Source organism: Haemaphysalis longicornis, unplaced genomic scaffold, assembly GCF_048455015.1.
Source record: "Haemaphysalis longicornis isolate Haplotype H1 unplaced genomic scaffold, Haemaphysalis longicornis Haplotype H1 scaffold_7, whole genome shotgun sequence".
Lineage (NCBI taxonomy): Eukaryota > Metazoa > Arthropoda > Arachnida > Ixodida > Ixodidae > Haemaphysalis > Haemaphysalis longicornis.
The window spans coordinates 104265870-104280363 of NW_027526422.1; the positions used below are offsets into that span (position 1 = coordinate 104265870).

At 46.8% G+C, this 14494-nt stretch overlaps 1 protein-coding gene across 3 annotated transcripts in view; it reads left to right on the plus strand.

Annotated features, from left to right (window-relative positions):
• The window catches only part of LOC144146762 (monocarboxylate transporter 12-like), a 40148-nt gene extending 26215 nt beyond the window's left edge, over positions 1–13933 (plus strand). For all 3 annotated transcript variants that reach the window (XM_077678689.1, XM_077678687.1, XM_077678688.1), the window contains 2 exons: positions 7980–8221; positions 11478–13933. In XM_077678689.1, the coding sequence (XP_077534815.1) occupies positions 7980–8221; positions 11478–11674 (439 nt within the window). In that variant the 3' untranslated portion in view covers positions 11675–13933. The remainder of the gene's footprint in view (positions 1–7979; positions 8222–11477) is intronic.
• Positions 13934–14494: the final 561 nt, after the last annotated feature.

A 14494-nucleotide genomic window follows, 5' to 3' on the forward strand; every position in this document is an offset into this window, starting at 1 on the left:
GTAGTATTGAACTGAACGTAACTATATTCTCAGTATTGACAGTGGTGTATTTTCCTCGCTTACGCTTGAGTGATTGCGTTCTTTTGATGCCAACTAAAACTTGCCGTATTTTTTATTCTTTTTTTTTTGGTTTTTAACCCCTACTGTATTTCCCGCACTGGGCACCTTGAGCATTCATGGTGACGGTGTTGGCGACACCGCGGACCCCGAGCCCCCAACATACACTGTAACCTACCGTGGTGATGTGTTTAAATGTGAAGGGTAGGAGCCTCAAACGGTGGCCGTCGGAGCCCAGGTCAAGCTCCGGCGGATGGGCTCCCTGTCTGTTTACCAGGCAGGGAGCTCCGGGACCTCTCAGGCTATCAGGGTAAGGTTTGAGAAGAAAGTACCCCCGTCCCTTGCTTTTTTTTATGCTGTATGGAAAATTCAAAACCCCCCTCCCAACGTGATCGGTCCCTCAAAAGGGGCCGCACCGAAGTATCTTTTCCTCCACTTCCAAGCATGAGCTTCCCAAAGCCAGACAAATACTCTCGTTTCCTTGTTATCGAATCTCTTGACACAGCCCGCCCTCTTGCTTCACAATCAGTATTTCTGATTACAAAATACATTGATGGAATAATTGGGAAAACCTATAATGCCAAAAAACAACGCACAGGTGAAATCCTTGTTGAAGTAAAAAACCAGCAGCAGGCAACCACACTTCTTGGTCAGCCGAAAATGGTCGATCTGGACGTCAGGGTCACAGCCCACCGCAGCCTGAATAGCTCCCACGGTGTGATCTCTGAGGCAGATCTTCTTAACGAGACAGATGCCGACATTCTTGAAGGTTTAAAGGATCAGGGTGTCACAACCGTGCGCCGCATCACGATGCGTAGAGATGATAAGATAATCCCCACGAAACATATTATCCTGTCCTTCAACTGCTCCTCACTTCCTGACCATATCAACACAGGGTTGATATGGTCAACCCGCGCCGCTGCTTTAAGTGCCAGCAGTTCGGGAACGGAACCAACTCCTGCCGTGGCCGTCTGACCTGCGCAAAGTGCGCTCAGCACCGATCCTTCACCTGACAATTGTCCATCATCAACCCTCACTTGCGCCAACTACCAGGGACCCCACGCTGCCTGCTCTCGAAAATGCGAGAAGTTTAATCAGGAGAAGGCGATCATAAATGTGAAGGTCACTGAGAACATCACCTTCCCAGAGGCGCGGAAGAGGTTCGCCTCTTTCCCCCTGGGGAGGTACGCCGACGCAGCTCGCCGGTGGGCGGAGCTGTGTCTGGTGTCCACAGGGACCCAGTTCAGCGAGTCTGACCTGGTCCCTCCCCCGCAAACCCCTGGGGTGCCTCAGGCATCCCAATCCGTTGCCACGCCGCTTGCTGAGGCAGCAGCGGTTGTGGTGACAACCTCTTCTGTAGGGACCGGTGCCGCTCCCGCCTCTGCCTCCCCGTCCTCCAGTGCGTTGGAGGGTGCCGACCGGATGGACACCGGGGTCCCCGCATCGGCTTCCACCGCCACCGCACCTCCCGTGCCACCTCTGGTGCCCCGGACGCCCTCGGCGGTGGCGGCTCAAACCAAGGGCTCCCGAAAGGGGGCCAAGTCCGAGGGGCCTGGTCCGCCGGGCACCCTTCTGGCATCCGACGAGGAGATGGATGTCACGCCGTTCCTGCCTGCAACGCAGCGCAAGGAGCGGCCTCCGATGTCCAAGCCGACAGAAAAGCCTAAAAATCCTAGAATAACAGCCCCGAAAGACGACACATGAACAAGCACACACACACATACTCCAGTTATTCTTAAATTTAAACAATGGGAACAGAAAACATCATCCAATGGAACTGCAGAGGCCTCCCTAAAAATCTTGACGATGTGTATGAGATTCTGCATGCTAGTCAGCCAAGTATCATGTGTCTCCAGGAAACTCACCTCAATTCTAAACAAACAAATTTCTTAAATAGGTACATGGTATTCAGAAAGGACAGGGTTGGCTGCACACACTCTTCAGGAGGTGTGGCAATTGTCGCCCGGAAATCCTTAGCCTGCCACCCTGTCACTCTGAACACTGTCCTTGAGGCTGTAGCAATCCGTACGATAATATTTAATAGGTTGATAACGGTATGCTCCATTTACATTCCTCCTGATCATGCACTTTCAAGCTCTGATTTCGAGGCGCTGGTCGACCAGCTGCCCGAACCATACATCCTAACAGGCGACTTTAATGCGCACAACTCTCTTTGGGGCTCCTCTAGAATGGATGCCCGAGGTCGCCTGATAGAAAAATTTCTTACATCCTCAGGAGCATGCCTTTTCAACAAAAAACAGCCTGCATACCATAACTTAGGACATAATACATACTCGCATCTTGACTTGGCTATTGGTTCTGCAATTCTCTTTCCATGTCTTGAGTGGGGTGTGGGCACGGACCCATATGGTAGTGACCACTTCCCCACTTCCCTAACGTACATAGGTAAAGGCCCATGCAGTCCATCTTCCCATAACATGTTTAATGAATCAAAAGCAAACTGGAGTACATTCACAGAAACATCTAAACTACACCACACAACCATAAAACACCTACACGTGGAGGAAGCAGCCCAACTTGTCACGGCACACATACTCGACACCGCCGAAAAGTCTATGCCCCAGGCCTCCAGTGCGTCCCGCAACCCAAGGAGGCCCTGGTGGAACGTGGACTGTAGGCGGGCGCGAGAGGCCCAGAACAAGGCGTGGGGTGTCCTTCGCCGGTACCCCACGCCAGATAATCTCATTTCCTTTAAACGGGCATAGTCTCTTGGGAAGCGTGTGCGTCGTGAGGCGAAAAGGGAGAGTTGGCGCGCCTTCCTCACTTCCATCAACTCATACACCGACACTCACAAAGTCTGGACACGAATACGTAACCTTAAAGGACAACAGACACACAGCCTGCCCTGGTCAGTACAACCGGGGACACGCTAGAAGACCAGGCTAACACACTTGCACAACACTTCCAACACGTTTCCAGCTCTGCACACTACACAAACACTTTCCTAAAACATAAAAATACTTGTGAAAAGAAGTCACTACATGACAATAACAGGTCAAAATCTGGTTACAATTCTGAATTTACACTCTATGAGTTGAGGGTTGCCCTGAACACATGTATACCTTCAGCTACAGGGGCAGATAAGATTACAATTCACCATGATACAACACCTACACGCAGACACTCTTGAAACACTCCTACACCTATACAATAAAATATGGCTTTCGGGGCAGATTCCACACTCTTGGAGGGAGGCCATAGTAGTGGCGTTCCTGAAGGAAGGGAAGGACCCTTCCTCTCCCGCCAGTTATTGTCCCATCGCTCTGACAAGCTGCCTGTGCAAGCTGCTCGAGAAGATGATACATCGCAGGATGGTGTACTTCCTTGAGTACAACGGTCTTCTCGAGAGCTGCCAGGCAGGCTTTACGGTGGGGCGATCTACCAACGATCAACTTGTTGCGTTGGAATCCTTCATAAAAGATGCATTTGCTCATCAGCAGTTCTGCCTTACGGTATTCTTTGATCTTGAAAAGGCTTACGACACAGCCTGGCGATATGGCATCCTTAGCGACCTGAAGTCTTTGGTGTGTCAGGTAACATGTTAAATACCATTTCTAGCTACATGTCCACGAGGACATTTCGTGTTAAGGTTGGGTCATCCCTGTCCGAGATACATGTGCAGGAAAATGGTGTGTCGCAAGGTGGAGTTCTAAGCTGCACATTGTTTATAGTCAAGATGAACTCCCTCCGAAAGGCACCTCCACCAACCATTTTCTGTTCCATCTATGTAGACGATGTTCAAATATCTTTTAAATCCTGTAACCTGTCAATTTCCGAACGTCAAGTACAGCTCGGTGTTAAGAAGCTTGCTGGATGGGCGGACCTTAACGGTTTTAAACTGAACCCGGGCAAAAGTACTTGTGTTCTGCTTTCCCAAAAGCGCGGGCTTAATGCGGACCCTGAGATTTCTCTTGGCCGTGCATCTATTCCTGTTAAAAGGGAGCACAAGTTTTTAAGGTGTCATATTTGATAACAAGCTCACATTCATACCTCACGTCAAAGCACTTAAACATAAATGCCTCAAAACACTAAACATTCTCAAGGTCCTCTCCCACCAATCCTATGGTGCACACAAAGAACTACTCCGTGTCTTTACCGCCTTAGTCGGGTCCCGGTTAGACTACGGCAGCGTCGTGTATGGGTCGGCATCAAAAACCGCACTAAAAATGCTTGACCCAGTACTCCACTTGGGCCTCCGCCTTGCGTCGGGTGCGATCCGCACTAGCCCGGCAAAGAGTCTATACGCTGAATGTAACAAATGGTGCCTTGAGGACCAACGAACGTATATGGACTTGCTCTATGCTTTCAAAATTTCATCGATGAATAACCATCCTTTTAAACCTGTTTTTAATGATGCATCCACATCACCAGTGTTTGTAAATCGCCCGTCCGTTCCTTTGCCATTCTCACTTAGAGTGAGACAGGAAGCTTCGGATTTCAACATCTCCTTTTCAGACATTTACACATCTTTTACTGACGTTTTACCACCCTGGCAGCTTCAACCTGTGAGTTGTGACTTGTCTTTCATGAATATTGATAAAACCAGGGTACCACAAACTGCAATTTTGCAGCACTTCTTCTCCCTGCAGTACAAGTATCGATGTGCAGAGATTTATAGTGACGCATCAAAAACTGCAACCATAGTGTCTTGCGCTGCTCACGGACCAAACTTTGATGCATGCAGAACCATGAGCACATACACCACAATTTACTCAGCTGAGGCATATGGCATCTTACTTATTGCACAACACATTCTTGAACACAAAATCTCGAAGTCCATCATATATACAGATTCCTTCAGCGTTGTGCGCGCATTGGCATCATACAAGGCATGCAAAAACAGAATTTTCCATATGGTTTTCAACGCTATCATGTCTATATATGCCCAAAAACTTGTTCTGGTGTTGTGCTGGTTCCAGGCCATGCTGGGATTGCTGGCAATGAGGTTGCGGATCAGAAGGTCGCACTTGCTTTACTCAGGAACACAGTAGATATAACAATACTACCACAGAGTGACCTTAAGCCACAAATTCGACAATACCTTCGAAGGAAATGGCAAGCACAGTGGAATGAACAGACAGATAACAAACTACACGTAATAAAGCCACACTTGGGACGATACACAACTGACTCACACAACAGACACACGGAAGTCGCCTTGGGTAGGCTGCGGATAGGGCACACCCATGCAACGCACTCGTATCTGCTGACGGGATCTTCTAGACCCCAGTGCAGCAGGTGCGGAGAGGCCCTATCCGTAGTGCACATACTAATTAGGTGCAAGGCACTTCACACAACACGACACAAACACTTCAGAGAACTCTACAGACAACATATTCCCCTACATCCATCGTTTTTTCTAGGTGACGATGCCATTGTTTCCGTGAAACGTGTGTTTGAGTATTTCTCAGATGTCAAGTTTTTAAACCTCATTTCCTATCACACATAATGAAATCTGGCCCTATACACCAGCCATGCTCATTGTCGTTTTGTTATTTTACTTTTGTTTTTGCTGACTTAGTGTTTAAGGTTTCACCCCTCATATATGACTATTGTTTTGGCGCTCTTTGCCCCAGTTGGCCTTGCGCATAAACATCCAACCATCATCATCAACCCCTACTGTATTGCCCTTGAGGTGTTGTGGGCATTAAACATATACAAACAGGGTGGCAACAAAAAGGTGAGCTACTGAGTGAGGGCATGATATGGTGGATTTGCTTGGAAAGATACAGGCGTGAATTTAGAAGCAAAGTGAAAGGGTATGGGGATTTAACGTTCATTTCGTATCATTTACACTTCCCGTACTGTAGTGGGTGAGTGACAACATTTATTTGACCATGGATGGAAGTAAGGAAGGAGAAGGCTTGAAGAGCCAACTATGGTCAGCAGCCACGAATCCTCTTTTTCTAGCCACGGCGTTGACTATCTAGACCAGACGGGCCCACTTTCTCGGGTCCTAGCTGAGCAGCATAGTCTTCCACTGCTCGGTGCGCCTAATGTGAAATGCTAAATTCTGATATCTATTCTTGTGCATTAATTCAGTTTACCTTGTTTGGGCAAGCCCGGATCTTGTGACTCTGGTACGAGCCTCTTTCCGCACCGTTTACATGCGCGTGAATATCGCGCCGGGTAGCAGTGGTTGCGCAACACTCGGTTGGAGAAGGTGTCTGGAGAAGGCGCTACTCCACTGCCTGCCATCTGGAGAGGCTCCTGTCTGCTGCAGAGCATTCAGCCCTTCCCAGCTTGTAGTGGTTTAAGACGCCCCAGTAGGTGACCACCCTGTCTCCGTCCGACCGGCTCAGCGAGAGTGCGTTGTTGGTGTCGGTAACGTCGGCCAGGTCGGTGAAGCCTCGATCAGCGTTGTACAGTTCCTTGTTTCCAGGGAGGCCAGACTGAGCTGGTGCCCGTATGAATTGGGTTCCACAGACTCATCTGACAAAAGGAAGTTTGCAGCACAATTTTGAATTCATTCGAACCTTATGGTATAAACTTTGACGTGTGGCTACCACACTAGCGGATAGTCGAGTTTAGGTCGTGCTAAGGTTTTATAAAAAAAGTTTCAGTTTCGTTAGTACGAGGGAGAAGCTACAGGGCAAACTGCCAAAAGTGCGTTTAGCATTGTGTTTAATAGGGTCAATGGAAGTCTGCCAAGTAGGTCCTGGAATTATAATGCCTAATTACTTGTAAGAGGTGTGGTAGCTAAGAGAAGATTAAAGAACTATCTAGTTACATTTATACAAGTTTGACGTGAACCCCATCATTTTTTTAGTATTATTACGGTTCATTATGAAGGTATCGCGGCAAGAATAAACGTTCTGTAGATTACACTGATGGTCTAGTTGGTAAGGAGACGTTTTCATTAATAATAAACAACTGAATCACCCGCACAACGCTTTATATTAGAGGAGATGGTATTTGGTAAGCGAATTTCGTAAATTAAGAGAGTAATTAGCACGCATCAGGTCCTTGTGGGACGCCCGAAATTACAGACAAGGGTACCATTGCATTCGTGAGCGCTTAGTAATTGGCAGCCTTCTTTAACAAAAAAACATTTTACATATTGTTAAAATAGGGGCTATTCTGTAAAAACCAGGATTCCATTCCCCTCTGTGAAGCTCGATGTCCATCTAAGCTGTACAAGGATACATACTAGCACGTTTACACGTATTTATGTTTCTTATAATATCGTAATTGTAGCCACTGTGGGTGTACGAATACTTAAAGATGACTACAAATATATTCTGGCAGACAAACCTGGGCGCTTCGTTTCCCTGCCACAAAAGCCTATGTACTGATAGCAAACGGGGATTCTGTAAAGTTCACAACTTCACTGTCAGCTATGACAAGTAAATGAAATTCGTAGTAATGATCGAGCCCTCTTAGGGGCTAAGGGCCACTTTCTTTCTTCCCGGATAATTTTGTTAAAACTAATTATTCCGAGCAAATGAAACTGGGAGTAATGATAAACTAATCTTAGCAGCCAAATTCCGTGTAATATATGCTACCCTAGGCATATAAAGCTTCGCTTTAATAAAAGTTGCTCCAAATCTTCTCGGTTGTAAGCATATTCACCTAAATACATAACGTCCAGTCTCCACTGCAAGCCAGAGGAAATGTTAAAAACATATAATAAGCATCCACTCACCCTGCATAACTCTTGAACTACCCGTGGCTAATTTTTTATTTTTGGGACAGTACAAAAGGTAGAAACCGTCCCCACCTACAATCATCAGTAAACATCTTTTGCAACCGAGCATCCCAGTTCTTAAGCTCAAACTGTTGTTATGCCCTTAGTGCTCTTATGCTCCTTGTGACCATGCTGGCGAGCATTTTTAGGAATTTTTGATATTCGTGCCACCCGTAAACAACTACGCGCTGTTGTCTCTTGATCCACAACACAGGAGGCACGTGATGGCGATATCCTTCCTGCTGATGGCCTCGTCATTGGTGGCCGTCATATATGTAAAATCGATGGCTCTGTTCGTTTTGGTCGCACTGTTCTACGGCCCTGCCAGCGGCGGTATCCAGATGCTCATCGCCGTCATCACGGTCGAGTACCTCGGGCTGAAGAACCTGCCACTGGCCTCCAGTTTCTACTCACTCGCCTGCGCGCTTGTGGCTTTTCCCAGACCTCTTCTCATTGGTAAGGTCACATTGAGTTTGTGAAAGGCAAAGGGCTTTGACTATGGCGAAAACCATAATACGTGTGCGGTAGATTTGATTGATAGTGGGGTTTAACATGCGGACTCTTCACAGGCGATGAGGCGTGCCCTAGTGGAGGGTTCAGGAATAATTTGACTACCTGGGGGTCTTTAACGTGCGCTTCAATCTCGAACACGCGGGCGTTCTTGCTTTCCGCCTCCATAAGAAAAGCGACCGCCGCGCCAGGGAATCGAACCCGCATCCTCGTGCTCAGCAGCAGAACGCCTTAGCAACTGAGCCACCATGGTGGGTGAGCAGTAGCTATAGCCGTATGTTGGAGGCCGCCATTTTCTGCCTTAATCAATCCGTGCCTGGCGCAGTGGCTCAGTGCCTAAGGCGTTACGCTGCCGGGCCGAGGGACACTTGTTCAATCCCGGTCACGACGGCCACTTCTCGGGTGGACGTGAGGAGAAAAAACGCCCATGTGTCGCTATTTCGGCGCATGTTGAAAAACCCTAGGTCAAGAAAATTAATGCGGGCTCTCCGGTACGGTGCACCTCATAGTCCATGTCTACCCTCGACACGTTCAAAGTACGCTGAAGGCAACCAGAAAATTCTTTTCAAACAAAAGTCTGGCCTTTTCATGGCCATTTTAGCGTTGATTCCGTGCCGATGACGCCCTAATTGCGGAGAATTTTGGTGAAATCAATCCTGTTTTCCCCCAACTCCCACGTCTTTTGCAGCTCCGGACCACTAAACAAAATGTTCCTTCCCGCGTACCGTGACCAATATTGACGCTATATAATTGTTGCAGGAACAAATGTTGTACTTTTAAATGCACCCGAATGTTGGCGTCGAACGAACTGCTCGTGCGTAGCTCGCACGCTTCCTCCAAAAGCAGTACCGCCGCCCTAAGTATAGACGAGTAGCCCCATCCAGTGGGAGCCATAAAAGACGTTGCGCCCGCTGGACGTTTTAACCATAAATAGTGCAAGTTGCGCGGTATAGCCAGTGTCGGCGGCACCTATCTTGACTCTTGCCATATTCTCTACCTTATGTTTAAAAGGCTGCGCGTAGGAGTGGCATATTCGTGTTGACCGTGAGCTAATCCATCGATCTAGTGCAACATGTATTTTGATTTCAGTACCCCTTTAAACGCCGGAAATTTGACTTTTTTTCATGAATCAGTGACCGTCCAGCGCTCCGCACCTCTTGGCCCATGTATAACGTCACGGCGCAAGGCCCTAGTTAGTTGAAAGATGGGCAGACTTGTAGGCGATCCGCAATTCTAGAGGCGGCTGGAAAGGTTCATTATCCCCATCACGTACATACGGGTAGATTCTGGAATACCTGAAAAAGTTGCACTGCTCGGAATGCGCTAAAGAAGTGGCAGCTTTATGTGGTATACCGATCGACCTTCTCCTCTCGTCTACAAGACACCTTCACTCAGTGCATTCAGCGTTTTAGGATTACTGTGCCTACACGGGTCACTTTTGGCGGATGTATTCTTTATGAAAATACCTTCGATTATGATAGCCCAGTTTTTTTGGGGGGGGAGGGGGGGGGCAATAAATGCCACACGACTTGTTCACGTAATCACAGAATTTTGCAAGCAGAAAATTATTTATGCGCTTCATTTCTCTTAGTACTTGTCAGTAGAGATTTACCTACTTTTTAATGCTGCTAACGCTTAATTTCTGTTACGCAGTAATTACGCAAACGCGCTAAACAAGCCTGTACACACGTCTTTCCGACAAAATCACGCTTTGTCGCTTGATACGTAAATCGCTTGTTCTGTGCACCGAATGAATAATTGAATAAATGGTCGTTCTAAATCCACATTCAACCACAAAAGACCGGCAGTGCGTATGTAGGTATTGCTTTCGTGATCACACATAAGACAGGACTCGAAACGTGGCACGGAAGCATGGTACATAACGCTGGGGGTGTCAGTATTATTTTTTCAAAAGCGAGAAAACAAAGGCAGAGTGGCGCATTATTAACGCACCATTACTTAAACACGGTATGAAAACTTGAGCCAAAGACAAAACGTGAATGAAAGCAGCAAGGTAACAAGGTATCAGATCGGCTAAAGAATAATGCACGTACGGCGAGCCTCGCAACTTTGTTCTAGGTACAAACAAACAAAGCACGTATGAATGTTGCCACGAAAACGAAACTAGAAAGGGCGATGCTGACTACGCCAACGCGCCAGCTAGACGGGGCAGAAAGCAAGAACATTGGCGTTCGAAACAATTAGGAACCATTCCACAGTGGAACCATAAAAAATTAGGATCCATTTCGGCTCATAATAAGTTGTGTATTAAAGACATCCAACACATGAATAATGAATGTACGCACACTATTTGTTTTTCTCATCACTTATTAGAATTCATTTATCTTTATTTTCTTTATCATTTTTGTAATCAATGGCTCTATGATTTGTTGTTGAAAAGTAAAAAACAAGAGTACCAGGGAAACTTGAGGATGTCAGTCATTTTCGCTACGAGCTGATGTAATAAAGCAGACGGTAGTTGCATGGGGTTTAAAACTAAACTGTTAATGTGGTATTCATGACAAGTAAACAAAACTCAGCGTATCGACAGCCGCTAAATGCCATAATTTGTTTGGAAGTTTCAAGAAACAACAAGAGTTACATTCGTTTTTCTAAACATCCTTCCGCAAACACAGGTATTGTAAGCAGAAGAAAATTCTGCTACGATTATTCCTTCACTGTGAAATACACTAGGAAATAACGATGGAGTCATATTTGAGGCCAATTGTCATATCACTGTATTTTTGAAAAGATTCTATAAAATTGGACTTACAACGGTTTTTTTTTCTCAAAGGTCTTTTTGCCCAAGGTTTTGCCCAATTTACCTAACACTAGCCATAAACAGTTTCACTGTAAAAATTAATTAAACCGACAAGGCACTGACGCAAATGCTTCCACATGATCATTGGCGAGGATTTGTTCACGCGTGTGCTGACATGGTCAAGCAATATGAACCAAAGCCGCAAATTTGCAAACCCACACTATTGGCTGTGTCCGAAGTAGATTCGGCAGCGACGTTTGCTCTCGCCATTCGCACTACACTTTCTTTTTTTTTTGAACAGCGCTAACAGGCATGTTTCTTCCTTTTTTCTACGTCTCCGTGTTGTTAGCGCTGTTCAACATACAACCTTACCAACAAGCTCGGCTTTCTTTACTCACTCATTATTTGCCTGAGGCACTGTTTTTCCTTCCGCTCACACAGGCTACTACAGAGACAGGAGAGGGTCGTACGCCGGTCTATACGTGCTGCTGGGAGCGCTGTGCTTTGCTGTTGGCCTCATTTGGACCATCGAGTGCCTTCTGCAATGGAGAGCATCCAAAAAACTTCGGGAAGAAGCGGGACCGCCAGAGAAGGACGCTGAGATAGTTGGTGTTTGTAGTCCCCCAAAGAGCGCTTAGACATTGCACAATGAGGGTGTTTTTACGGTGAATGCCCACTCTACTGTATTCGTAAGGCTTGCAACTGTTGGTAGAACTTAGAAGGAATGATGGAAGTGGCCCCAGTTATCCTACTCAACGACGTTCAGACATTCGGGTGCGTCTTGTTAGGAACCATCATGGCCGTTTTATGATAGTAATATTTAGCATGCAGGGAAAGTTTAATTTTGATGCTAACGCAGGCAAAAATACTTTGTAGAACGCCCCATCCGAAGAGCAAGTGCACTCTGGTATGTTGCTTCGAGGTTTGGCTTCAGCGTGGTCCAAAAATATCGACGTGCGACTTCTCCCCACCAGCCCTCCCCGTCGTCATAATAGCTCTAGAGCGCCTGAATCATGGTCTTCCAAGACGCGACTCCACTTGCGCGCACTTTACGTGGCGTCCACTTTTATAAAGTCTCGCTGGGAGCTCAGCCAGTGCTTTTCTTACCGGACATTATACGGGGCAGGGTAGTCTCCTGGCATTGTGCACGCTTCAACAGTTTCCGCCAACAGAGTATACCGCATCATGGCTTGCGTCTTTCCAAAACCTTGTACAGCCATCCTTAAGAACTAATGTTCCAGCCCCACAGGATCCAACCTTGACTACCAGGTATTTCAAAATGCATTGTGAAACTGTCAATAAATTTCAAGTAATTGGTTGCGGGAGTTTAGACATGTCCGAAAATGCTGTGTGTGTACTAAGGTTGACTTTGTCCCGATATTGGCATTGTTGGTGATCGCGGTGTCAACGTGCAGTATTTCAGATATTGTTGTTTTGTAGAGTAAATTATTATTATGCTATACTATGCTACACTATATTCTCGTCGTGCTAATTCTCATTGTTGGACATTCTTCTCGAGACAACGGCTGAAAATTGCATTTATATGTCAGCCTAGAATTAAAAGATGCGTGACCGAGCGATCAACCAACCAGCCGACCGACTCACTCACTCACGAGATCGATGAGTGCATCGATCAGTCGAATCCTAATTGCCGGGCCCCTAAAGACGCTGGTTAAATTCCCAACCACGGCGGCCGCTTTCTGATGGAGGTACAGAGCAAAAACGCCCATATGTTACAGATTTACGCCGGCTTTAAAGATCCACAGGTAGCCAAAATTAATCCGGAGCCCTCCAATACGGAGTGCCTCTTCGCCTGCGCATCGTCTGCGTGTTAAACCTCACAATCAATCAATCAATCAATCAATCAATCAATCAATCAATCAATCAATCAATCAATCAATCAATCAATAATCGAACAGCCACTACCAAAAACGCCAGAATTCCGAAAAGAGTTCACGAAGAGCTTCTTACCCTATAACGGCGACTTAGTAACACTGTTACTAGACACATGCTTCAAGGTATGCAAATCTCATGTACACGCCTTTTTCTTGTGTTTTAGTACTTCATATTCACTTTGTTCAACTGATCTAAAAACAGATTTACAACCCAGTGTGACAAAACAGGAACCACTACTCTCTCTCTCCAATGTGGTGGCCACGAAGTGCTTGTGGGAAAAGTAGGCATGTTGGGGTAGCGCGGAAAGAGCTGTGTGAAGCTGCAGTGTAATCTCAATCGGCCGAAGTCTGTTAAACAGCACTGGTGCCTCCACGGTACAGAAACGCCTCGGAATTACTTGGTTTTGCCTTAAGGAAGTGTAAATAAATCCCGTTAATCCGAACGTACATTTTCCAACTACCGCGTAAACAGAACCAGACTCAAAACCGCAAATAGTTTAAGCAAGCTACACCGCTATCGTGGTAGGCATCATCCTCATTTTCATTTCCGGCCGCGGTACTCATCACTCCGTAATGCTCGTCTGCGCAAGCTTCCGATGTTCCGGCACTCTGCTGACCCTGCACCCGCATCGCTTGCGTGTATTCGTCGTGCGTTTGCAGTATTGTTTAGGTAGAATGACACCTCAGAACCTTTTTTGGAGCCCATGAAGGACACCCTCTCTCCTCCTTCGGTAAGACCTGTGCAGACGGAACCAGCGGTACATATGCTGAAGCGCTTGGGAGGTGGCCTATTGTCATTTCCTCTGGACGCCGATCCCCTACCGCACTACGCCTTGGCCAGAAGGCCGAAGAAGCCGCCAGGGACCAAAATCTACTGCCTGACAAATGTGACAGAGAGAGCCCAAAGCTCCCTACTTCTGCGCGACTAAAGCTCTCTCTCTCCCTTTCCAACTTCCAGCCAGAACGCTCAGAGCTGTTTCGGCGCATCCTGCCGAGTATCAGCGCCGCAATAAAATGAACGGCTCCTAAAGCTAGAGGAGCTAGAAGAAGTAAATATAATGCCGTTTAACCTTGGCCAATAAATCACACTTCTTACTGTATTTTACAATCACAACGAGTAAGTGTACTATCGACATTTCTTTTTTTTTTGTTTTTGGTGAAACTAAAAAAAAACTGTGGTTGATTCCTTTATCATAAGAATTGGTACAACATGAAAGTGAAATGTGCAGCGAAATCTGCAGTGACTGGAGAGCATGATTTGCGGGTGGGTGGCTCTCTTGCGGGTATTCTGGGCGAGCAACATCCTGCTGGATTGTCGCTTCGAAAAAGGTGCGACCACTTCAGTCCTGCTTAGTGGCGGGTGTGGCAGATGGTTACGTTGCGATGAGCTCAGCGTGTGGAACGCGAGAGGCACATTTCGTTGTTTGGATCCTGAACGCATGAACGCATTCGGCTTCCCGCTGCCATGTCTCTCGTCGCACCAAATCAGTCACGAACGCTACATTCACCCGTCAGAGCCATTGCCTTTCAGCGGCGCCTAATGCGAGTTTTCTTGCAAGTCGG